The following is a 26,770-nucleotide window of genomic DNA, read 5'->3' on the forward strand; positions in this document are numbered from 1 at the left end:
TTCAAATTTTGGTGCAGTTAGTTTATATTAACCCGGAGCTAAATCTAAGTGGTTCACTTCACTAGGTCGACTATTACTAAAGTACGGAGGCGTAATTTAATTGGGTTATGGGAGAACGGCTTGCAATTATTCGGGAAAATAATAATCTAGGAGGCAGAAGTTTAGAACACAGGAAGTTGTCATAAGCAGATACTGCGGGTAAGTTAGATAATTTAGGTCAACTTAGAAAAGTTAATTAGGTGTTTAAAATAAGCGTTCCTTCTTAAAAGGTTATTGTTTCGAAGGCACCAGAGAGGGGAGTTGAGTGATATATCTTATACAAACAAATTGATGAACAAAAAGCATATTGAGCTGTCGATATAATTCGATTAATTAACAAAGTTGTATTTGTGCATCAGGCCAAAGTCAAAATGAGTGAATTAAATTTAGATGTAAACTAGAGAGCGAACATTTGAAGTGAACTAGATACTTTGAACAGAATTTGATTTCCAATTTGAAGTAAAAAAAAGTTCCATTTTGAATTTGCAAATTAAAGGGCACACCAAACCTGGGACCCCTCAACTCTTTAAGTTACATTCGTCATGGGACTCCAAAGATTTAAGGGGATGTTAACCTAATGATTGTCCATATATAATAGGGATGCGCGGCCGGTTACACCTTTTCTACCTGCGTTAATTAAGTCGAGTTTTGTTGATTTAAAGTAAACACAAGGCAATTTATCCGTTTTCGAATTACTATTAAGCAGATCTTTCCACCACATGGTGGTTATATTCAGCGGACGTTTAGCGAATTTTAATGTCAGTTACACCCAATGGTTCCTTCAGGCTTGTATATCTTTTGGGCCAATCCGACCAGCCCAACCAAACTCAAGCTATTAACATCGGAAGTAGGGTGATTTGAAGGTTTTTGACATTTTTGATGGAAAAATGACTGTTTGAATATGATATAAGGCTAATTAAGGGTTGCAATGGGTATTAAGTCTAGAGTAATGTATGAGATGATCTGGGAAAAAGGTTAGGATAACGTTTCGGGTATTCTGCGTTCAATAAGTTGATTTTGCTGGAAGATGGTTAGCTTTTAAATTGAAAGAGTAATTTCTCTAAAGGTTGAAGTCGGATTGACCTGAAAATTGGGGGAAACTAATTTGGGTATGAAGAAACCAATTTAGGGGTCAGAGTTGACCCTAGATCAACCCCCACGGAACTATCACGCCGGTGCTGCGGGACGTAAAATTTGAATTGCTCGTGGAGTATTGGTAGCAGCCTTACGTTTTTTGGAGTTTCAGTGTAACTTCTCAAGGGCTTTCTATTGGTGCTATTTTTAGCTTCCGGGTGCGACCGGAAGTCGGTGCTTCGGGATAATTTGCCTTCCTTTGTGAGCGGCCGAAAGACTTTGAAATGGTGATAGTTTGATAACCCAAGACAGTTAGTTACAAGAAAATACCCGCCCCGGTCAACTTTCACGAACTCGGATTTTTCGGATTTCGGCATCTCAAACTCCTTATAAAATTTTAAATTGCAAACAACTCGCAACGGCTAATCCGTAGAGCACGAAACTTGGCAGGCAGTTGGTGGCACACTATGTTTACTAGCAGACGTTTTGACCACTACTTCTTGAAATAATAGGTTTGGAAATTTGGGATCTTCCAGGAGGTTGATGAAAAATGTGCGCAGTCATTGCTCGTATTCTAGTGGGAGATGGGCCATGAAAGTTTGTTGGTAGTTGCAATTATGAAAGAACTTTCCATGACAATAATTAGTTTTATCAACTTGACCCCTGTTTTTGGACGGGTGACATTTGGTCAAATTTTAAGGTTTTTTTTTGAAATTTCGGTTTTTGACTTTATTTCACACAGGTAATAGCATGGAATGGTTTCGAAATTGGAAATAACAATTGCTCTTTGCTTTGGGGTTGAGCTAATATTTTTATTAACAGCATGATTATTGACAGGAATTGATTGCAGCTAGTTAAATTGGAGCTGAAATAGAAGAATAAGAACTTTTCAGAGCAACGTTCAATGTTTACTAAGCAAACACTGATTGAAATTTCAAGTGCAAATATGAGATGAAGGGAAGTAGACTTGTTGACATAAGAGTCAAAAGGTCGTTTACTTAACAAAAGGAGAAAGTTGAACAATCGTTAGTAGCAGTTGAAGGACAGAGCATAATTTGATATGATATTGGTTTGTTTGCATAGCAAACAAAGCCCTCCTACAGAATGTGACAGACTTCAAGCGTAATTTGCAATGTTTACTTAAGAGATTGAGGTTTGTTTGCTTAAGATACAAGCCTTTGGTTGAGTATAAATTGAAGTGACACATAGAACTTTGGAAGCTTGTAATTGCAAGACCAGTTGGGTTACTTTGTGCGTTTTTGATTTAGTTCATTTGGGACTTATAAATTGTCTTAAGTTTGTCCTCTCCATTGATGTGCAAGTAATTTTCTTATATTTGTTATCTATATACCTAGAATTTATATTACGAGCCCTACTGTGAATTAACTTATTTCAAAGCAACCTAATTAGCAAAAGCAAATAAGAGTGGAAGAGGGGAACATAGCGGAGTAACAAAGTAACGCTTGCTTCGCCAATTCAAAAACTTTTGGGTTTTGTATTTGATTGATCTTCTGGGCGACAAAGTCCACACACTATTACGCCAGGCAGAAATTCAGAAGACGACAGAGATCTTTATCAGGAATTTTCAACGCTCTAAAGGCGTTCAACAATTACTAAACTCAAAATTTAAACTCAATGTTTTCGTTCAAATTGAAAAAAAAATATTTTGTTCTTGCAGGTGCTTTTATATTTGAAGATTTACTTATATAAATGTAATCAAATCATTGGAAAACTTGTAAATGTTTAGCCATCTGGTTATATTTCTTGAATTTACATCTTGAAGAAATAGTTCAAGACTTTTGTTGGTGATGAACGGTCGTCAATTTTTTTTCTCAATTATCTTCATTATCTGAAATAATGAAAACAAAACCATGTACAAAAAGTTATTATTTTCTCTTCATCAAGGATGTTAGCTCCGTTAAGAGGTGGCAATTTTTTTTTATTTCATGGGCCTATTCCAAATGATCTCGATTCCGATATTCAAACTTTTTATTAGCAAGTATAGTTATTTTATGACTGGTATTCTAGATTTGCCGAATATGGGCAGTCGTGATAACAAGAAACATAAGAAAAGTCTTTTATTGCACATGTTTCCATTATTCAGTCTTTAATTTTCATCGGAATAAGAGAATTCTCTGAGGAAATTCAGTTTAACAAAAGTAAATAAGATCTAATTCTTAAAGGCCGCTCTGCTAAATAACGTTAGAGAAGTGCTAGAGATGGCGAGATAGAGCTAGGGAAAGTGAGACAAAAAACGAGAGTCATAGGACGATCCAGATAGAGAGCGAAATAAAGGGCGAGAGAGCGAGAGAGTGAGAAATAGACAAGACGAGGGAGCGCGACATGGGAGATAGCACAAGAAGAAGCACACAGGAGAGGGTAAGCAGTGAAAAACTCAATATGCCCAAAAACAAAAAGTATTTAATGAATATGCACAAATAAGGGAGCTGCTACCCTATTTCAACATTTTTCTACCCTCCATGTGACCACTCAGCCTAAAAATATTGGCTGGTTTCGTATCACATCACAACTATAAAAGCACTAAATTTGGCCTGATTCGTGAATTTCAAAACTAAGCTAAAGCAACCTATATTTGTCAAAACTTGCGGATTTTTTCCTACCCATGAACGGTTCAAACACAAATTTAAAACGTTTTCCTACAGCTAATGTAATATAGCAAAGTTTTCAATGGCTTTCCTCAGTATCTGCCTTAAAAGTTGTTCACCTAACGGTGCAGAAAATGTTTCTGGATTTTTCCTATCTGAATATAATGCCAATATTAATATCCCGGGTCGAGGTTTGGCGGTGAATTTTCGCAAGAAATGCGGCGAAATGCGGTGAAAAAAAAGTAAATTTCACCGCGTATTTCTTACATTTTTTTGCGGTGAATGCCGTGAATCGCGGTGAATGCCGTGAATTGCGGTGAATTATTTTTTTTCACGGTGGCGGTGAATTTTTTTTCACCGCATCTAGCGGTTAAAAAAATATTTCACCGCTTGAGAGAACGCGGTGAAAAAATAATTCATCGCAATCAAATATTAAATGTTTGAGTCATTCTCATTATACCCCCCCCCCACGCAATTATACCCTCTATTAAAAAAAATCTCTTTCGAGAGGTGGTATACGCATATATATGACAACTACGCCTTCGTAATGGGTGGGAGCGCTATGAAGAGAAACCCCCCCCCCCCAAAAAAAAAAAACAAAATGCTCGATGATTACCCCCTTTTCAATCTGTATCTGCCCCATGATTCGTCTTGGGATACTTTGAGTGTGCCCTCGAAGACCCATGGAGCTGAGTTTTGTGACGCCATTGTTCTGTGGACGTAGTGAAGAGGAGGCAGAAGGTAAAGTCTCTTTGGGGAGTCAGCTAGCAGAGGTCGTATCATCAGAACCGAGTACTCTTCGCAAAAATCATCGCTTTTATCCGGGTTTGACTGATCTTACCCTTTTTCATTTTCATTTTGTGTAAAGTATGCATTTGATAATAAATTGCTTGCCCAGACCGGGGTGTCGGCTTTTAAAACGCAAAAATATGCAAGATTGGTGGTGAATGCGCTCTGCGTAAAATTCGTTGTAAAGAAAATATCTTTGTTTTATATCTTGAACCGGACTTAGGTGTCCTAGTATTTCAGCGCTTGTGAAAACTATACCAATAACAAGCAATACTGAATCATTAAATAATCAGTTCAAAATCTGAATTCCCGACTATCCACGGCGCTAGCCGACTGCCCTAACGTCTAGTCGGTTTTTACGGCCACCAGCCCTGTTGAAGGCCAGACTGTGCCGCCGACAGTTCTTCGGAAGACCAGAGCAGAGCGCCGACTGCGATATATCTGACCAGAGATTTCTCGAGTGTTACCCGTAATATATGTATATTCACAATGTAAATAGTAAATGTCGTTATTAACGACTATACAACGTAGAAATAATGACAAACGAAAATTTCGGAGACATTTTTTGCAGATGCATTTTCAAATAGCGACCTCCTTTAATCCCGAGTTATCGGAATTAAATTCACAAGTCAGAATGTGGAAAGCGTCGTTATAATGAGGGAATCTTTGTGGGAATACACGAAATAGTGAATCCATGCGCTGCGGGTTACATTCTGCCGTCGGGGGAACGAGATTGCGGGTCGGGGGCTGATGTCGGGATAGGAGAGGGGTGATGGTGTCAGAATGAGTTATTATAACAAACTAGTGCACTCTAGGCTCTTCATAAAATTATCTATTTCTGAAAATTCTATAAATTTCTGAAAAGCTGTTTTTGGGAAATTGTGTTCGAGATATTAGAGAAGTATGTGAGTAAAAATGTCATCCGAAGCGTTCAGCGATTTGAAGTTGATATATGCTCTGCTCACTTGAAATGTTCCAGCCCAGTGAAACGAAACTTGATAACCATGACAAGAACCATGATAAAACATGGAAAATCTTGCCAAGATCTTGCCATGTTACATGTCAAGAAAACATCAAGATAGGTACGAGCTTGTATGATCTTTGCATGGCTATCAAGAAACAAGATCTTGCCAAGATTTCCAAGAAAGACTAACCATGACATGGCAAGATATACCAAGTTGTAAAAATTAAAAAGCAACTTCAAACAAGATTTAGCACGAATTCATATGATTAAGCACGATTTATCAAGATTTATCAAGAATTATCAAGAATTATCAAGAACTGTCGGAAAATTCAGCTCCCGTTAGTTTATCAACCAACAATTGAGCCTACTTTTTCCAGTATAGTTAAACTTTTAAGTGGGTGCTGGCTCGGTATGTTGGAGTGGAGTTGTTGGGCAAATGACTGATGGATTTTCAGTTAATCTAACAGCTTAACTCAAGCTACTTAAACTTTAGCAATTGAATCTCAGCCATTGTTTTGTGAGAGGACAGCTTTCGGCGACAGCAAAATGGTCTTTTTAAAGCTTAATGTGAAAAAACAGAGGGAAGTCAATGTTCTGTGGTGAGTTTTCTATGTTACGCTTCAAACATTCTTTCTGCGAAAACTAGTTTTAAGCCAAGCAATTTCAGTATTATCTTTAAGTGGATAACACAAAACTTATCACCAGCGGCAACATTCAGACTATTTCTAGATTATGATGAAATTTGGACAGAAATTAGAATCAAACTGACTGCAGATTTCAACATTTTTCATCAATTTTTTGCTTGCCAAACTTCAAAACAAGCAAATGAGGGTATTGAATGTTTTATAAGTGCTCTTCACGTGACGTGGGATCCTTATTCAACGCACAACGGAACAAATTTTTTTCTGAATGATCCAAATTACCCTAAAAACAAATTTAGGCAGAAAAACTGATTTTTATCTGGATTCCCAGTTCATTTTTCCACCTCCTCATTCGGGTTGCTTAGAAACAAAATTTTCAATGTGTCAAGAATTATCAAGATCTTATGAAATTACGCCAAGAAAAGTTCTTGACATGTCTTGATAAGATCTTGTCAAGATCTTATCAAGGTGTTCCAAGAAATGTTTGTCTATCAAGATCTTGGCAAGATGTTTCAAGTTTTGCACGAGTTAACAAGATCTTGCATGTCATGGCAAGGTGTATCAAGTTTCGTTTCACTGGGAGTCTAAATAGCTTTGACAAATCTGCAAACCTTTAAGTCTCATGCAATCATACAATTCTCATTTTATGTTTGCTTGAACTCAGAGCCGCTTGATCTCTTTGACGACCTTTAATCCAAAATATTCCGCAAAAGAGTCCCCGAAGAGGGGATATATCGTTTAATAAACCGGTTTACTTAATTTTAATCCAAATCGTTCGATAATCAAATGCTTATGGAACCAGATATTACTCATGATCATCTAAAAATCCATTTAATTACTTCGAATTCGATCAGCATGGCACATATAGCCTGTCATAATAAAACATCCAATTTTTTACCTTCAAACATGAAAATTGTCACCCCAAAAAACTTTCCTCCAACACTGTGAACCCCTAATTTAGGCACTGATCTCTACACCCAAGTCCTAGAGATCCCTTTTGATATTATATGTACCAATTACATTAAGTCTGGGTGAAAGTCTGGGGAAGTCTGAGTGAAAAGAAAGAGGAGAGTGAAAATCGGGTCTGACAAGGCGGCTCGTTAATGTGCGTTCGCACATGATGTTCCGACCCGAGCTCATCTACATTTTTGACTGAATTGTCAACCAAATGAAGAGATAACAAAAATAGATGTTTGAATTTAAAAAAAATGCTACATTTTAAGTTAATTAAACACACTAAATTCTGCCTCGATGAAATAGCAATCATAGGTTTCATTCATGTGACATCAATAACTCATCATAATAAGTCGTATGGCAAAGAAAAATTCATCAAAACCACGAAATTTTTGAGAAAACAAATAGTATCAAAGTGAAAAATCTCTACAGCTTTCAACGGAAGGCATTTAATACGCTAAATTATGCCTAGATGATGTGACGACTAGAATGTTTGTCTTTCAAAATTTATCAATAAGACATTACAACAAGTCATTGACTATGAAAACAACAACAAAAACAGGCAAAATTCAGAAGTTCGGTAGAAAATTGAGAGAAGAAAGTGTCGAAGCTATTCAAACCATAAGCTTTTTTCTCTGAAAACTTTTTCAACGATCCATTGAACGTCTTCACTAAGCCAATGGGAGCTATCAATATTAGGATAATGTAATAAGATTTCAAAAGGAACCAAACCGGTTCTGTCATTACCGAGACTGACTTACAATCCACGAAAATAAGCTTAAGATTGATTTATGTTCACAAAAAATAAAAAAATATTTTTAAAGTCTTAACAGCCATTAAACGCAAAAGCTTTCATAGGAATTCAATGAATACGCTCAGCTATGCCACGATGTGAATACAAGGATGTTAATGATGCCTAGGTAATCAATAAGACATCAAAATATGTCTTATGACTGTGAAGAAAAAAACAACAAATACAGGCAAAAACCAAAATTTCTTTAGAAAAATGGGAGAAGAAAGTGTTGAAGCCATTTAAACCATATTTTTTCTCAGAAAGTTTTATCTATGATTCTTTGGACGTCTTCACTAAAGGAAGATGTAGCCATCAATATTAGGATGACGTGATAAGATTTCAAAATGAACCAATAAAACGAAATGTCCAAAAAATTTTAAAAAAATTTGAAATCTTGTGGCATTGAAGACGTATAACCAATAGTTATTTGATTAAGCCGCCAATGAGATTAACTTATGTTGCAGTGGTATGAAGGCGTTCAATCCTGTTTTAACTGTTACTGAGACGAACTTACTGTTCACCAAAAAAAGTTTATGATTTACTAATTTTAAAAAACTTTCGAAAATTTATTTTCAAAGTCTTAACAGCCATTGGCTGTCCACTCACAGCACTAGATAGGTTCACCTAATGCTTATTAGCAAATCTAACGCACCTTTAGTCAACAAGTTTATGCCATAGGGTTATAAAACTTTAGTAAAACCTCAAAAAATAAATCAAAATTTCATTTGAAATTACGAAATTTGAGATACGAGTCCAAAAAAAACATGAGCGATCCCTTCGAAACAAATTTTTTGTTCATTGGGCTTCATTTGATCGTAGAAGAGGTTTGTCATTAACGGAACTTTGATATTAAAAGTGTCTAGTATTCTCTAGGTGACTTGAAAAAACAAAAAAATTGCAAAATTTTCTAAAAAAAGAGCTCCCAAACCTAATTCGAAATTTTTTATGTATTAAACTTCCCTCTAAGACTAGAACTAGTCTTTATTATCTCATATCGTCTATTAAAAACCTAAAATTGATTTACTTTTTGGCGTCAAATCTAGTTTTGAATTAAATTTTTCGTAGAAAAAGCGTTAATTCGAACGAAAATTACGGTAAAAGTGAACCAAAGTAAACCAAATATCCAGTGTTCACATGAAACTTTAAACCTCGATAACTCCTCGAATAAAACGAAATTCAAAAAAAACCTTTTTAATTTCGAACTCTACGCTGGACGAGCTTTTTAATGATACTACGCACATTTCTCTACGATGAATATATCGGTCGGCCAAAATTCACGGAACAAAAAAAAACCCATTTGAGTATATAGTTCCTCCCCCCCCACAAGTGGGGTCGGAACAATTATAAGGGATTAAATATTAATTTCCAGAAACTTTTGTTATATAGAACTGGTATTTTGAAACCTGTACGTAAGTGTTTCAATAATTGAAAATCAGCCAAAATTTTGCTGTAGAAGTTTCCTTAGAGTTGATCAGCGCCCTTGTTATGAGTCTATACATGCAGGAATTTCAAGATCTGCCAGGCTTCCCACTTATGCATAAGTTTCAGACAATAAATGGGGTTTTAAAAAAGTCTATGTAACGGCTGCTCTCCTATCAAAGTCAAGGAAAACTTTACAACGCCCTGTTCGTTTCAGCGGTTTCAAATCTGTCCGGATATTTTGTTTTTTGCAGTTAACCTTTGTGAGCTGTATTATCCGCTATACTGTGGAATGCCGTTGCGTTACTTGTTGCTCTATTACACCTGATAACTAATTGCTCAGCTTTGCTGAATAACAAAATTGTTTCTCTCAGAATAACAAATAATTCAAATTGAAACAATCGAAATTTTGTTGAGTTTTTGTTAATAACTCAATCTATAAACCGAATTTAGGAATTCCCGTTCATACAAATTGTAGCCCTATAACCTGGCTATAATTATGCAAAGTTTCAACCTGCTGCAGTTAACAGTTGTTAAACGGGCAGTTTTACCATTTGCAAATTTGATAATAATAATTTTTCTAAATTCAAAGTTAACAAGTCTCACTATTGGTTTCGATAACAACCAATATCAAACTAGAGTAGGCTTCGTCCAAGCCAGTAAGAGAAACTGACTTTATGCTTTGCACAAAGTTTCTCTTACTTAGGAACTTCGTTCCTCAGAAAGAAAGTTTTCAGAATATCAAAGTTAATTCTCTTTTCAACAAGTCAAAGTTATGTTAAAGCTGTACAATCACTAAAATGATCTGCAGAAACAAGACACGATAACAAATAATTTACCGCTCAAGAAAGTGTGCTTCAATACGCACTGTACGTCAGTTTAATATAACCAAAACTAACGAGTTTCAACTGATTTTTGGTAGTTTTTCAAGCTCTTTTTATGCTGCTAGCCACGTGGATTTACATGTCAAATTCAACTGTTGATTGGCTGTAGATAATAATGTCGACAGAATGTCAACACTTTTCCATAACGTCACTTTTTCAGTGTAAATTTGATGTCATGGGAAATTTGTTAACCATGTAGAAGTTTTGTCGAATATTCTGTATCAATAACAGGTTGATTCGCAATCCAATCGCAAAAAAAATCTGATGCAATACTGTTAAGTCGTGGTATTGTTTTGCTGGTTGTTGAGGTAGTTCGAGTTTGAGTTATATTTTGACTTCATGAAAGACGATTCCGTACTAATAATAGTTGCTAAATATAAATGTTGAAGCAATTGAACAAATCTGTATGGCTTCAGTAGAATGTAGCATTAAATTTCGCTTGTCACGCTATTCTAGCTTTAAGGCTTGAAATGGCCTTGAAGCGCTATTCAATTTGGTAGTTGAGTCAGTAAGCTCAGCCGCCACATCGCCGGCCCTGTTTTCCATCGCGAAATCATCTTTTCCAGTTAGTACTGGGGCGAGCTTCACTACTGGTCTCTTGTACACTCCGTCGTTCGTTCGAACTATCGCTGATCGAATCACACCGTTAGACCCATCCATGGTCTCCGTAACTCGACCTAGGTTGTAATATCCACGCTTATCGCTGTCTTCGATCAACCAAACGAGATCGCCTTCTTTAAGGATTTCGTTCGCGGTAGATCGCCATTTTTGTCGATTATTCAGGGTTGGCAGATATTCTCTACGAAGTCTGTTCCATATGAGATTGGCATAGATTGAGTTTGTTGAAAGAGCTTTCGATGATCAACAAGTTCTTCCGCGCATGGTAGATAGGGTAAGCAAACGTTCCTGTTGCCAAGCAAGAAGTGATTGGCGGTCAATGCTTCTAAGTCATTAACATCTGAACTGACTGGAGTCAAAGGTCTTGCGTTCAAAGTCTGCTCAACAATACACATCGTTGTTGAAAGAACGTCCTCAGTGACTGATCTGTTCCCCAACACTGCATACAATGCTTTCTTGCAACTTCTCACCAACTGCTCCCATACTCCTCCAAAGTAGGGGGCTGCGGGTGGATTGAACTTCCATCTGATTCCTCGTTGAATTAGATGTTCTTCGATCGCTTCTTTGTTCCATGCCGCAACATACTCTGCAAACTGTCTTTCAGCTTCAACAAAGTTTGTCCCGTTGTCACTGATGATTGTATTTGATTTACCTCTTCGTGCAATAAATCTCATTATTGCATCGAGACAACTGTCTGTGTCTAACTTAGGTACCACTTCTATATGCACCGCTCTCATAGTTAGACAAGTAAAGAGACAACACCATCGCTTTTCGTTTCTGCGCCCAATCTTCACAATGAAAGGGCCAAAGTAGTCAACTCCAACATTTGTAAAGGCTGTTGAAGCATCTAACCGCTCTTCGGGTAGATCTGCCATGACTGGTGCTATCGTTTGTGCTCTGCCTTTTCTGCAGGTAACGCACTTGTTCTTGATTGATCTTAAGGCGTTCCATACGCCTAGGATCCAAATCTTCTGCTGAAAAATGTTTCTTACATGCTCAGTGCCCTCGTGTTGATTTTCCTTGTGCTCGTTTTGCAAGAATAATTCAATCGCGTGATGTTTCCAATGTAGCAAAACTGGATGCTTTGCATTGAAGTCCAATTGACTTTTGCCTATTCTGCCTTTGGCTCGAATTAGTCCTTCTTCGTCTAAGAAAGGGAAGAATAGTAGGATTTTGCTGCCTTTTGGAATTTCCTTTTCAACTTTGAGAGATTTCATCTCTTCACCAAACTGTTCTTGCTGCAGTAGTTTGAAGATCGTTGCTTTTGCTTTTTCTCTTTCTTCAATGCTGACTACGACTGTTGCTGGTTTGTGTTTGTTCAATGCTCGCTGTACGTATGCCACTGTATTCAATAGTCTGTTAAAATTACTGAATCGTTCCCACTGAATAACAGCTTTCTTTTCTTCAGCTTGTATCATAAAGACAGATGAGGGTATATTTTCTTCATCTGATGCAAAGATTAGGTTCACTTGCTATGGCCATTCACTTTCTGGTCGTTTCAACCAGGCTGGCCCAGTGAGCCACTCACTTCTCTTGAGTTCCTCAATGTTGATTGCTCTGGTGCCAATGTCCGCTGGGTTGTTGATAACGCTCACATGTTTCCACTGTGAAACGTCAGTTGTATCTAGTATCTCAGCCACTCGATTGGCCACAAACACTTGTTGCTTGCGATGGGAACTGTGTATCCACTGCAATACCGTAGTTGGGTCTTACCAAAAACTGCAACTATTTATCTTCATTTCATGTTCCTTGATTATCTGTTCTTTCAACCTCACTGCCATGACTGCGCTTGCAACTCCAATCGCGGTATGAATACTCCGAAAGATGCCTCATCGGTGCCACTCTGAATTTTCCAATAACAAATGCTAAGTCAGCTGAGTATTCTTTTGGTTGTGAACGTAGATAGGCCACTGTACATATCGTGTCTTCAGATGCATCAGCAAACAAATGAAGCTCGGTTTTATCCCTCTCTCGGTTGAAGTATCTTCTATCGATGCTTGTTTCAGCCACTATTGGAAGTTGTTCTTTCCATCTCAGGAATTCTTCTTCTTCACTAGGCTCCACTTCGTTGTCCCAATGTTGTCCATTCTTAGTCCAGATGCCTTTCAGAAGTCGTCTCATATGAACACTGAACGGAGCAAACAATCCGATCGGGTCGAATACTGAAGATACCAGTGACAGAATCTTCCTCTGGGTTATAGGTGCTTCAACTTCCTTGTTTGTACCTCTGCATACTTGAAGACTGTCATCAGTAAAGGTCCATTGTAGTCCTAGCACTGAGGATCCCTCCGTATTGGGTTCCACTTCGACTTGCTTTGTGTTGCTGATTGACTTCAAGTCTTCTGGGATTGCTTTGATAACTGCATCGTTGTTGCATATCCACTTCTTCAGTTCAAATCCATGTCGTGAGAGAAGAGGTTGTAGTTGATTGAAGACTTGAATTGCTTCTTCAGGGGTTTCTACCGATTTGATGAAATCGTCCATGTAGAAGTTGTTTTGTATTGCCTTTGTTGCTATTGGATACTCTTCTTCGTTGTCCAGTCCCACTCGCTTGAGAGCATATTTTGCACAAGTTAGAGAACTCTTAGATCCAAATACGTGACGCTTATATTCGTATATCTGAACAGGTTCGTTTGTTCTAGGACGCCATAAGAACCTCAAGCAACTTCTGTCCTGTTCGGGAACTTGCACTTGAAACATTGATTCGATGTCAGCTGTCAGGGCTATTGGTCCTTCACGGAATCTGAATATTGTTCCAATCAACCCATTTAGCAGATCAGGTCCTGCTAGCAGCTTATCAATTAGGCATATGTCTTTATACTTTGATGCGGCATTGCAAACACGTCTTACTTTGCCAGGCTTGTTCGGGTTTTGCACTGGATGGTGTGGCAAATGCCATTCTTTCTCGAAGGTGCCTTTCATTTCGGACTCGTCCAATATCTTTACGAATCCATTTTCTACATCTGTATCTATTGACAGTTGATACAAAATCTTCAGGTTTGGGTCCCTTTGGAATCTTCGCTCCAGTGAGTAAAGCTGACCGAAGGCTGAGCTGTAGTTGTTCGGTAGGTTTGGCTCTAGTTCACTCCACAGCCTTCCCACTTCGTACCGCTCGCCTGTAAACTTTGTCGTACTCTCTAGCATCTTCTGTGCCTGCAGTTCCTTTTTTGACTGACTGACGACGTTGATTTTGGAAGCATAGGTTTCTATGTCCCACCAGGTTTGGATATTCTCAGCCACTTTCATATCTTCAGTGAAGGCGAAATGACAAACATTTTGTTTTCTTTTGCCCGTCATGGGTCCACTGACTACGCATCCTAGCTCTGTTAGAACGGCGAAAGTCTTCGTGTTCCTATCTTATAGTCCAATGGGCGTTGTAGCTCATTAGCATCTTGACCAAGGATGATGCTAACTTCCATCAAGTTGAAGCTTTTGTTGGGTAAAACACTCATGTGATTGAAGTTTTGCTTCAGCTTGTTGTAGTTGTAGTTTGTGTTTCCCAAGGAGATTGACGGGTGTGCAAACGCTTCGATTGAATGCACCTTTGAATGTAGTCCCTTTATTTTGAGAGGAACTCTTTCTGTCTTCATATCCTTCGTTCCGTGTATGCCAGCTATGTTGAGCGTCACATCGGTGCCTTGGGCCCGTAACTTCTCTTGCAAACTTTGATCGATGAATGAAACCGTTGATCCACTATCGAGGAAAGCATATGTGTTCAGCCTGTTGCCACTGCTCTGTATTGAGACAGGAACTATCTGAAGAAAGCTAGTAACTTCGTTACTCTGGTTGATTGTTGCTGCGCTTACGTTGACTGCATGATTTCCCTCCTCCATTTGGTTTTCTGAGTGTAGCAATCGGTTGTGCTTCTTGATGCATCCATTGATGCCGCACGCATTGATTTTACAATCTTTTATTGCATGTCCTTTGCCTAGACATCCGTAACATAAGCGTTGCTTTCTCACTGCTGCGTACCGATCATTCACAGTCATGTTCCTGAATAGTGGAAAGTTCCATATTTTATGAGTGCCATCAGCTAGCGGACAGTGATCACTTTTTGTTTGCTTCGTTTCTTTCACGTTCGAACTTGCACTGAAGTTCGATGTTTTCGAGAACCGTTTGTCTCTATTTGTGCTTCTTCGGTCTTCTTCTCTTCGGTCTCCCTTGAAAGCTGAAAACCCTTCGTGCACGAAAACCATCCTAGATAGCCATTTTTCAAACATAATCAGATCAGGCCAATCTTTATCTTTATCATCAACATAGAACCACCTTTTCTCTTTGAGAACTTGAGGTAGTTTATCTACTGCCATATACAGTGTCGAGCTTGATTGCAGATCACCAATCTGCTTGTACTCTTTGAGCACATTCACAAAGTTTGAAACAATAACTGAGAAACTGGTCAGACCTGTTGAGTCGTGTGGTTTCACCTGACTTGCTTTGCGAAGACTCTCCAAATGTGCATCAATGATCACATGAGGCCTTCCAAATTTCCTCTCCAGAATACTCCATGCAGCACCATAGAACTGTCCAGAATAACCCATTCCAGAGATTGCTTACCTTGCCTTGCCTGTCAGTAGAGTCTTCAGATGGCTCATCTTCTCTGAGTCTGGTATTGGTCGTTGATCCACTGTAGCAATGAATATACTAGACCCCTCTGGCCATTCGAGAGGGTTTCCGTCGAAGTTGTTCAACTTCGGTTTTGGTAGGCTACTACTACTTGAATAGCCAGTGTTGTATCGTAATGGATCAGCTCTGGGGGAAACATCTCGGTCTTCAACACTTGAGGATCGGTCTCGTGAACTGCGATATCTTGAGAAGTGACTATGCCTGTTCATTTCAGGGGTTACTTCGAAAAGAGCTGTTGATCGTTCTGGTGTTAGAAGGTTGTCGATCCTGCTGGCCCAGTCTGAGACATCTCTCTCCTTTGGAGTCCAGCTGAAGGGTGATTTGTTTCGAGCACCAGTTGATTGGGAACGACCATCATCGTTCTCTGATGTTGTTCTCTTCACTTTGCGCTCCAGCTCACGCTCTTCCTCCAGTAGTTGGTGCTTGGTTTCCAGTTCCTTCATTTGCATCTCCAGCTCTAGCCTCCTTCGCTCGAACCGTGTCTGTTCCAATCGCATATTGGTTTCGATTTCGATATCGAATTTCTTCATCCTTTCCTCGCGCCTTTGCTTTGCTGAAGATGTTTCCGAAGTATTCTACGTCTCTTGGCCGCTTGCTGTTGCTCCATTTTGCACTGTTTGAGCAACTGGGTTGTCCGTTGGCTAGTTGTTGTTGCTCTCACTGTCGTTCACTGCTTGAGTTGCGTTGCTTTGCTCTGCATTCATTTCTGGTTGGGTGCCTTTGCTTATATAGGCAAGGCAATGATAATCCAAACTTGCTTTGCACTTCCTTGCTTCTTTCAGATGCTCTTCAACAAAATTAGCTTGATAGGGCACAAGCTTGTTTCGACGCTGCAGTTGCTTGGGTGTTTCTTCCTCTAGAAGGTGAACAGTCTGTTGTTAGAGGACCTTTAGTTTGTTAGGTCGATCTGAATCTTCAATTATTTTGTAGCCAATCCCTGTCTTAGTGTTGACTTCTTCCAATAAATCTTGGAACTTCTTGTCGTACCTTTGAGCTGCTGGTTGAAGCTCCTCTCTGCTGGTTGTGCAGGGATTGCCTGGTTGCCTTTTGCTTTGCTTGTTCCTTTTAAGCGAGGTTAACTCTTCAACGTGTTTTGTGAATTGCACTCGCACCTTTCGCTCTGCCTCACTGGCGTTGCGCTGTTGATTCGTTTGAATTTCTTTAGGAGGTGCCCTCGGCACGCTCTTCATCAGATTGGACAGCAGTTTTCCTTCCTCTGTCCGGGTCGGCGGACCAAATGTAACGGCTGCTCTCCTATCTAAGTCAAGGAAAACTTTACACCGCCCAGTTCGTTTCAGCGGCTTCAAATCTGTCCGGATATTTTGTTTTTTTTTTCAGTTAACCTTTGTGAACTGTATTTTCCGCTATACTGTAGAATGCCGTTGCATTACTTGTTGCTCTATTACACCTGATAACTAATTGCTCAGCTTTGCTGAATAACAAAATTGTTTCTCTCAGAATAACAAATAATTCAAATTGAAACAATCGAAATTTTGTTGAGTTTTTGTTAATAACTAATAACTCAATCTATAAACCGAATTTAGGAATTCCCGTTCATACAAATTGTAGCCCTATAACCTGGCTATAATTATGCAAAGTTTCAACCTGCTGCAGTTAACAGTTGTTAAACGGGCAGTTTTACCATTTGCAAATTTGATAATAATAATTTTTCTAAATTCAAAGTTAACAAGTCTCACTATTGGTTTCGATAACAACCAATATCAAACTAGAGTAGGCTTCGTCCAAGCCAGTAAGAGAAACTGACTTTATGCTTTGCACAAAGTTTCTCTTACTTAGGAACTTCGTTCCTCAGAAAGAAAGTTTTCAGAATATCAAAGTTAATTCTCTTTTCAACAAGTCAAAGTTATGTTAAAGCTGTACAATCACTAAAATGATCTGCAGAAACAAGACACGATAACAAATAATTTACCACTCAAGAAAGTGTGCTTCAATACGCACTGTACGTCAGTTTAATATAACCAAAACTAACGAGTTTCAACTGATTTTTGGTAGTTTTTCAAGCTCTTTTTATGCTGCTAGTCACGTGGATTTGCCGGAAAGACGATTCCGTACTAATAATACTTGCTAAATATAAATGTTGAAGCAATTGAACAAATCTGTATGGCTTCAGTAGAATGTAGCATTAAATTTCGCTTGTCACGCTATTCTAGCTTTAAAGCTTGAAATGGCCTTGAAGCGCTATTCAATTTGGGATTTGAGTTAGTAAGCTCAGCCGCCACATCTAAGTCTACACATAGTCAATATCGTTAACACTCCCGGATTAGTAGGAGCGGTCAATAATTAAATATATTTTAAAAGATATAACAAATGTTAGTGCTTTTGATTTTCAGAGATCACGACAGACAATGCTTGAGCTCTATGTTTTGAGGATTCAGCACACACTCCTACTTTATCTTGTTTCGGCATTTATTGTGCCCATCGCTTTAATTTACGCAAGATGGGAATTCTTTCTTTCCGAGTGAGTTTATCTAGGGTTTTTTTCAGTTTTGATCTGTTCGGTTTTGGTCTAGTTATCTTGCCGTCGGATTCTCGTGCTGTCTTCCTTTTCTGGTGAAGCTACCAATTAAAGCTGCTGATTGGAAGGTTTGTACATTTTCCGTGTACGAAGAGTGAATTTCATTTCAGGGATCGGCTGCCACATTCATGTTCTCTATTTGGCTTTACGCGCCTTCCGGATCTCATAACATGGTCTGGTCTTATTTAGTATTTATAAATTTAATTTTAAAAATTTTTGTCTGACTTCAATTTTCGTTCTTTTTTATTTTTTTCGTTTCTCAGTTTAATCATTACTTAGGTTTGTTGGGAGTCCAAAGTCGGCCACTACTGCTCTTCGATGACTGTTTCGATTTACAATCAATTCGATGTAAAGACTGACTTTCAGCAACCGCCAAAATGATGATGCTTGCAACGACAAATAACCACGTGCTTGAAACAAAACCTCAAAATTTCAAACGAAATATACAATTCACTTAGTCTTCATTCTAACGCATTAAAAAGCAATTCAAGCAGGTGATTAAATTAATGTTGAACCGTAATAAAGACCCTATATTATTGGGCTCAGTTTGCAAGGCGTAACTGTTTTTCGGTGAAATAAAATTGGTTCTTCGGCATCGGCCTGGTCTCCAAATTCCGTTGTGGTGTTTCCCGAAATCATCTATGGCTTACCTTACTGTTCCTGCTGTTGAATGCGGCGGATCTGTTCCTGTCAGAGTTGGTTGTTGAATTGTTTTCTGCTTGTTTTCTTTGGTACTCAATTAGCTGTTTCTTAGGGGAATCCCGTAACACGGAAAAAATGCTGCCGTTTAAGTTTGGGAAGACCATCATATGTTTCCTTTTTGTTCCCTTGCTTGATTACTTGCATTTGAATTTTGGATTCTAACATTTTTTTAATTGCCTTAGCCGGGTTGTGAAACTTATTTTCGTTGTTGCCGTTTAATTCGCGACATCCTAGTTCAAGTTGTACTGAGTTGATGATATCGTTGTAGGTTGCGTTCTGCTTTATTTTTTCCGCTTTTTTATTGTCGTTCCTGTTTGACGGTTTTTTTGTTCATTAGTCGCCAATTTTTGGGTTTCTTTGCTCTCCGATTTAGTTTCGGGACATCGTCAGTTATCTGTAATATGAACCGACATTTCACTTTTTCGCTCCATACTCTGAAAAGTTTTTTAGTAAAGCTGCCTGTTTCATTTTCAGTGGTGCCATTTCTCTTTGTGCTATGTGATTGTTTTGATGTTGTAATATGTGTAAATTCTAAATCGGCCGAATAAATTTTTGGTTTGAATTTCTATTTTAACTCATCTCAAGCATGATCCTTACGGAAAAATTAATGTAAGCTAAATTGCTCATCATTTTCGTTTTTCGAGGTTGATTGTATATCTCGCGTTTTCTCTTATAGTATTTTGTAATTGTATCACAAGGATTCACTAAAATGCTGTACGCTTTAAAAATTGCGTTTAAGTGTAGGGACTTGTTTGAATTGAAGGACTCGAAGGAATTGTTTTTTAGTTAATGTTGTTTTATTGCTAGACTGATATCTGTATCTTGAGACGTTGAAACTGTTCCTGCAAACTGCTCAGAAGACGATCATGTGGAAATCGGCTGTTCCTATTGCCCATTCAAATGCGTATAAATGTACGTTCCCATAAAAATATGTATAATTAATTACAATTTTTAACGCAGCCCCCGTCACCTGTTCTAATAGTTTTTGGTTTTTGCATATCGGAAATCTTGTCTTAAATTAACTATAATTTCGGGTTACAGTTATTGGTTTGCGCAAATTTTGCCCATTTATTTGAGAACTTTATCGGTGGTAGTTTTTATTTTACATTTGTATTTCACTTCTTTAAAGCTCCATAGAAGTCTAGTGGCAATTTTTGGTTTGTCTTGTATAGTGCCCTCCTCTTGGCATCTTCCTTCAGCACTGCGGCGCACACGTATGATTTTTACATAGTCCTCAAGCTTCTGCTCAATACAATTCTGTGTCCAACAAACGCTATTCTCAAGGTTGCCCAGAACTCTACGATTTATTGTCGTTTTCTATCGGTATTTGCTGTTGATTATTGTCAATTATAGCTAATCTGACCACGGAGAAGATCTTCGAGAAGATCTTCAAATGTTTCCCAGGCGTTTTACTGTGATGCCTAAATTTTCCCTCTCTAAGATTTATCTCGTCTTTTTTTAGGCAACTAGTTGCAGTTCGGATATTCTGCAAGTTCCCCGCAAAATGTGTTGGTATTGTGCCATGCTGGAAAAGTCATTTATTTTTCTCAATGAATCACCTCCAAAGTTGGATTAAGGCGAAAATCATTGAGCAATTCATTGATTCGGGGATTTGTTTTTTGAAGAGATCATGTAATTAATTATTTTGGATCTATTGTAAACAGGTTTTGCAAGTAATAAAAAGCTTGAAGATCTTTTGCCTTTGTTTCTGAGAAATATGGCGCTAAATTCTGTTCTGAGGCAGTCCCTCATGTTCAAATTGTTTACATACATCAACAAAGAGGCTCGGTAATGTGCGATCGCACATAAGGTTCCGACCCCGATCATCCACAATTTTGGCATAATTGTCTACCAAATAGAAAAAACCCAAAAACAGATAGAAAAAACCCAAAAATTATTTTTTGGGAACGCCAAAAACCCAAGACATTTTTCAAAAAAATTGTGTATGAAAGATAAGATAGCATCCAAAGCAAATAACTCAGTGGAGTAAAAATTGATGCATTAGATTGCTGTGATATGCCAATATTAAGAAAGCGAGTCAAGACGAACAGCAAAATCAAACAACAACAACAACAACAAACATTAATTACATCGAAAACTTTATGTTTGTTTTAAAAAACATAATTTAATAACAAAGTCAACATACCGTCAAAAAAAATTTAAAACTAAACAAAATAACTTATAAATCACCTGAAAAGATATGGGACCAAATCAACAAACAATTAAACCGTCCATTTTTTTAAACAAATAACTTCAAAGTAATAAAAACCATTAGAACTCAAGTAAAATATCACAAGGGTTTACCATTACCAATGTTTCCATAGAAGGGCATTAGAACCTGTCCTTATTCAATTTTTTAATCAGCTATAAAGAACAACAAACAATAATTCAATTGAAACGTGTCAAAAAACACTGTCAAAACCGTCAAGCCATATTTTGGACCTCAAAATATATTCGATTGTGCTTTCTTCAAACACCGATATTGTAGTATGTGGCCATTCATTAGTGAGACTAGGTAACAAGTAGACAAAAAAGAGAAAAGGGCAAAAGTGTGTAATAATTTTGATTTTTTAAAACAAAATTACATCAAAAGACATGAAAGACCTTGGTTACAAAATGAAATATTTAAATAGGGTCGTTTATTCATCCAAAGGAAGCTCCTGAGACCTGCAATTATCCAGAAAATTTTGCGTCTACAAAAAGAACGTCAAATATGACAAAAATCAAATTAATTTATTTTGAAAAACCGGTGTCGAAGCTAGTAAGGTCATAACGAATTCTTTTTGAAAATAGATTTTGGGACACTACTCCCCTTTGACACCTTCCCTTTTTACCCATAATGTCATATTTGAGCTATAATTAACGAAATTAGGTAACAAAAAGGAAAAAAAAAGAAAATTGCGAAGTTAATTTTTTTCTAGTTTTGGAAAACGATTGTTTTCAAAGTCATGAAAGCCATCAGCTATCTACTAATATCAGAATATCAGCTCATTTATTTCACCACAAAATTCAATGAAACCTATCACTATACAGAAAATTTCATACGACCGAAACGTTAAAGTAAAAAATGGCTTAAAGACAAAATTAAAATATTCAATTAATATCTTCAAGAAAGAAGTGTCGAGGCCGTTAAAACGATACTCTATATGTTTCAGGATTTTAATATGTTCAATTGTGTTTTATTTTGAACGCTTATAATGTGATATGAGAACTGTCAATAATGTGATAATGTGACAAAATTAGAAAACGTGAAAAACTGGCAAATATCTAAAAACAAAAAAAAATCTGAAATCTAGTAATTTCAAAGCCAGAAAACAATAACTTCAGTCTTAAAACCGCAATCGAGACTAAATTTTAAATCAGTAGAATGTAGAAGCATTCTTTCTTTGTTGACACCAAGCTACAAGTTTACCAAATTAAGAAAAAATTAGAGGAAAAATTCATTAAGCCATTATTTATTTAAAAATTAATTATTTTTAAAAGTCGAAACAACCATAAACCTTCAAGTAAAATTCTAAATACTCACGTTCTTTGTTGTTCCTCAAGACTTCTTTTCTCTAGCCAAATATACGTTGAACAAGTAGAGCTTCCTGCCAAGCTATGGCAGTCTTATCTTACGCACAATTTACATTAGGATGTTCTCTCTCAACTTTCTACCATTTAAGAAGTATTGAATTCCTAATATAACTTTGTTGTCGAAATCGGTCGATCTATTGGGCGAATTTGCTCGGCTCAATGCAACTGATTTTTTTCAGTCTTGCTGATTGCATAAGTTATATTACTGGAATGATACAAATTTAATTCGTCGAATTGTTTGACATCACGGTTCCCATTTTCATTAAGACAATTAAAAATTTTGAAGGACCATGCTCGATGGATATGTTACATGCTATAGACTATATAAGTGCTCGAAAAATATTTTGGTTCAGCGAAAAAAACTGCGGGCGAAACCAGCCTTAAATTTGTGTCGAGCTAAAATTCAAACTTTATCCGAGCTAACTTTGAGATGACTTTGAGACAATAAACTCGAGCTTCATGGACTCTTCTATGGTTTTTTTTCATAGGTCGTGCTTTTTGATAAACCTGGGTTGCATGATTTCTGTGTTAAATAATTTTTTGTGCCAAAGTATGTTTAACTAATTGGCCATATTTTTAATTTACTTGTTTGAAAGAAAAAAACAACCCATTTGTCAAAGTAAGCAGGTAAAAGCGATGCCTGGAAACACATATCGTGGCATCAACTTTGGAGACAAAAACATGGCCGCCGTGTTTGTTTTGGGTTTTATTTCACGCAGTGGGACTGTTGTTGCCAATGTAACGTAATTACCCAACTTTTCTGAATAGTCGTTTCTGACAGAATCAAATTTGTACCCTGGCATTAACTCTCTGTCCTCTTCTTTGTTAAATGCTGGTAGGAGATATCCCTTTCGGAGGTAAACAGGCCAGAGTGCGTTTTCTAGCATTAGTTGCGGCCATTCAGCTCTAGGAAAGATATTTTGGGTCTCTCCCATTAAAGTTCTACCCCCTCAGCTTATGATAACAAAACATATAGCCCCCCTTACAGTAAATGTGCCGTAATGGAGGGCTATAATATCAGTAGGGGTTGCTAGAATAGAAAAGAACCCCAGATTTTTAAACCGGAAGACATTGGCTCCCGTAATTTTTCAAAAACTTGCATATAAATAGTAATTAGATAATAAAAGCCGCAATGTGCCAATTTTAAAGCTCCATGCTCGATCAAGCATCTAATTGCTTGAGAAAACAGAAAACGTAGCTCCAACTGCCCCCCCCCCCCAAACTAAGGCTCTTTTTTCGTTGACAACAATACTCTATAAATTAATAGCCAGTTTTGACAGAAAATATCTTTCTGAGGCTGAGAATCCAGCGGCCAGACTTTTTGGGCCGGTGGTCGTCCCCTCTCCAAGAAATCCAGTTTGAAAGCCGGCGCATTCATTGGTTCCTTTCGCATCGGCCCATAGCTTGTAAACTGCAAGGTTGGCGGTTCGAAGCTGTCCAGGAACCCTTTTTCTCTCCTCCTTTGTTCTCTTTCTTCCTCTGTTTCGCAGAAAATGTCCCAATCATTTCCTCCAATGATGTTCGTGTCATCGATATCATCGTTAGCGGCTTCGTTGTCAAGAGCGAGGATTCGACTTTGTTGACGTGACCTTTGATAAGCTTCTAGTTGATCTCTACTCGGTTGGAATCGTGGTCCAAAAACGAGGCTCCTTGAATCGTTGGTTTATCAACTTTACTTTAGCATTCTTTGTTCAGTTTTTATCCTTTAGTGACAAGAATCCTAGCTCCGAGTTAAAATCTGATTACTACAAATAAAAAATTACTTGGGAATTGTTTCCTATCATCATATAGCTGTGGACCATATAGGCAAAAGACTCTTTGTATCATTTCTATGTGCCCCCCAACCTTAGTAGTGGGTCCATATCATTTGCACCCCCCCCCCGTCACACGTGCCAGATTTAAACATCGAGGATCTTTTCCGTTTGTGCCCCCCCAGCTTGATTTACTATGTAATGGCACGTGTTCTGTAACCGGGGGTGCATAACGTACTGGGGGGCTTGAACGGAAACGATCCTATTCTTTTACACTCGAGGCGATATTTGTTAACTTTGTTAACTGTTGACGAGTTTTTGAAACTATGTTTCTAGTAGTGTAACTGTAAATAGAACTTTAAAAAAACCTTAAAAAGAATTAACTGTACTAAAAATGCTCTTTATTGTTCCGACCCCTGTTGAGGGGGGAGGAACTATATACTCAAATGGGTTTTTTTCTTCAGACAATTTTGCGGATCGCGATATATTCATCGTAGAGAGTTGAGACTGGTATCATTAGGAAGCCTGTCCAGCGTAAAATATAGAATTAAAAAGACTTTTTTAATTTTGTTTTATACAGGGAGTTATCGAGGTTTAAACTTTTGAGAAAATAGAGTGAGTTCCGTTGATTTTATTCACAATTTCTGGAACTTTTGCAAATTTTTGTCTTAAATCTTGCCATTTTTGCTAAAATTTAATAAAATGTTTTTTCAGAAAGTGTTGTTGATTTTATTTTCAAGACAAAAAAATATTCTCGGCTATTTTTATTTAACTTTTTGGTAAAAAATTCTGGCTAAATAATTCAAAATTCAGACTTCACCAGAAACAGCACAAAATAAGTTAGTTAAAAATCTGTTAGTTAAAAATCCACTTTGAATAAAATATTAAATTTGCAGGAAGTACACAACCAAACAACACTAAAACAACCTTTGTAGACTCAAAAGGGGGCTATATCTACTTCAACTTCCGTTGCGAGTGCTCCGTAATTAAAACTTTAACGTTTTTTGCTAACTTTACTTGTTGATTATCTAAAACGTGGCATTTTATTTTTGATTTTTAACTAACAGAATATCTATATCCATAACATTCGCAAATTTAAGTGTTCTTAATGAACAAAGAGCACGAGCAGGGCTAGTTTTGGACTAATCTTGGACTGCTACAATCCAAAAAAAATCGGATTGTAATCAGTCGGTCTTTTTTATAAAAAACGATCTCTTTTATATTAATTAAATAACAGATCATTTCAAATCAAAACTAACTATTGATAGGTCCAATTGACTTCCAAATTAATGTATTTAGTTTTTTACTTGAAAGCTTATGGTCGTTATGATTTTCAAAAAAATAATTGATTTTTAAATTTAAAAAGCTTAATGAAAATTGCCTCCACTTTTCTCCTAATTTGGTCAACTTGTGCTTTTTTGTCACCAATGAAACAATGAATTTTTGTTCTATTGAACTCAATTAAATTTTCTTGCCGTTTTCCGCCTTAAGTTGTGGTTTTCTGGATTTGATACTACTAGACTTCACATTTTCCTTTATTTTTAGGGATTTTAACATTTTTCACATTTTCTAGTTTTGTCATCTTGTCACGTTATTGACAGTTCCTTTATCACATTATTGGCGTTCAAATATTAATACAGTTGATAATCTTATAATCCTTAAAGATATAGATTATGGTTTTAACGGCTCCGACACTACCTTCTCGAAGAATTTTATCAATTTTTAATTTGGTCTTTAACTGTCGTTTTCACTTCGTCTTACGAAATTTTTTGTACAATGAACCGATTTCATTTGTTTTTTGAGAGAAAAGATGACCCGATATTCTGATATTATAGATAGCTCATGGCTTTCATGACTTTGAAAACAATATTTTTCCAAAATAAATAAAACGTTTTGACATCGTAATTTTATTCTTTTTGTTGTCCGTTTGTTACCTAGTCTAGTTAATTACAGGCCAAAATTAGCATAACCTTTGTCATATAAAGGTGTCAAAGAAATCGTTCTGACTTTAATGGTTTCTCACAAAAAAGTAAATTAATTTTCGATTTTAGTCATATTTGACGTTCTTTTTGTAGACGTGAAATATATTCTGGATAATTGGAGGTCCCAAGGGCTTCCTTTGGAAATGGATGAAAAAGGAAACTATTTAATTTTTTCATTTTGTAATTAATGGCTTTCATCTTTTTGGATATTATTTTTTTCGAAAAAAACAATTAAACTTATTTTTGTCTTTTTCTTTTCGTCTACTTGTTACCTAGTTTCATGAATTAGAGGTCACATAACACATTATCGTCGTTCAGAGAAGATGCAATCAAAAAATTTTTGATGGCCAAAGTTTGGCTTTACGGCTCCGAAGGCGTTTTCTGGCAAGTCTTAGCTGATTTTTTGTTTGTTGTCTATTTTTGTTCTCTTTATAACCGCATACAAAATTAGATGCAGACAGTTCTTAATTCGCTTCTATAAAAGCATTGTAAATTATAATTCTATGAGATGTTCCTTAATTTCTAATGGTTTTCATTACTTGTAATCAATTTTTTTTAAAGTAAGCGCGTTTTTCAATTTTACTGTTTTTTTCTTTATTGTCTAATTGTTACCAAGCCTTTTTATTGACTGGTCCTATATCTTTTACGAGTTATTTTGTTTAGTTTCAGTTTCATCTGACCCTATTTTGACTTTTTTTTAAGTTTTGTTTTTAAAACGGACATGAAGATTTTGATGTAATTAATGTTTTTTGTTGCTGTTTGATTTTGCTGTTCGTCTTGACTCGTTTTCTTAATATTGGCATATCTCATTAATCTAAT

General features: G+C 37.0%; 1 protein-coding gene across 4 annotated transcripts in view; it reads right to left on the reverse strand.

Moving 5' to 3' along the window:
* LOC142353976 (uncharacterized) overlaps nt 1–26,770 on the reverse strand; it is a 67,881-nt gene that overhangs the window by 14,668 nt on the left and 26,443 nt on the right. For all 4 annotated transcript variants that reach the window (XM_075406220.1, XM_075406219.1, XM_075406217.1 and 1 more), the window contains exons 4-6: nt 23,511–23,865; nt 22,859–23,124; nt 4,336–4,516 (exon numbers count right to left, since the gene is read on the reverse strand). In XM_075406220.1, coding sequence (XP_075262335.1) covers nt 4,336–4,516; nt 22,859–23,124; nt 23,511–23,865 — 802 coding nt within the window. The remainder of the gene's footprint in view (nt 1–4,335; nt 4,517–22,858; nt 23,125–23,510; nt 23,866–26,770) is intronic.

The sequence above is a fragment of the Convolutriloba macropyga genome, chromosome 15 (assembly GCF_964194025.1).
Source record: "Convolutriloba macropyga chromosome 15, txConMacr16.3, whole genome shotgun sequence".
NCBI lineage: Eukaryota > Metazoa > Xenacoelomorpha > Acoela > Convolutidae > Convolutriloba > Convolutriloba macropyga.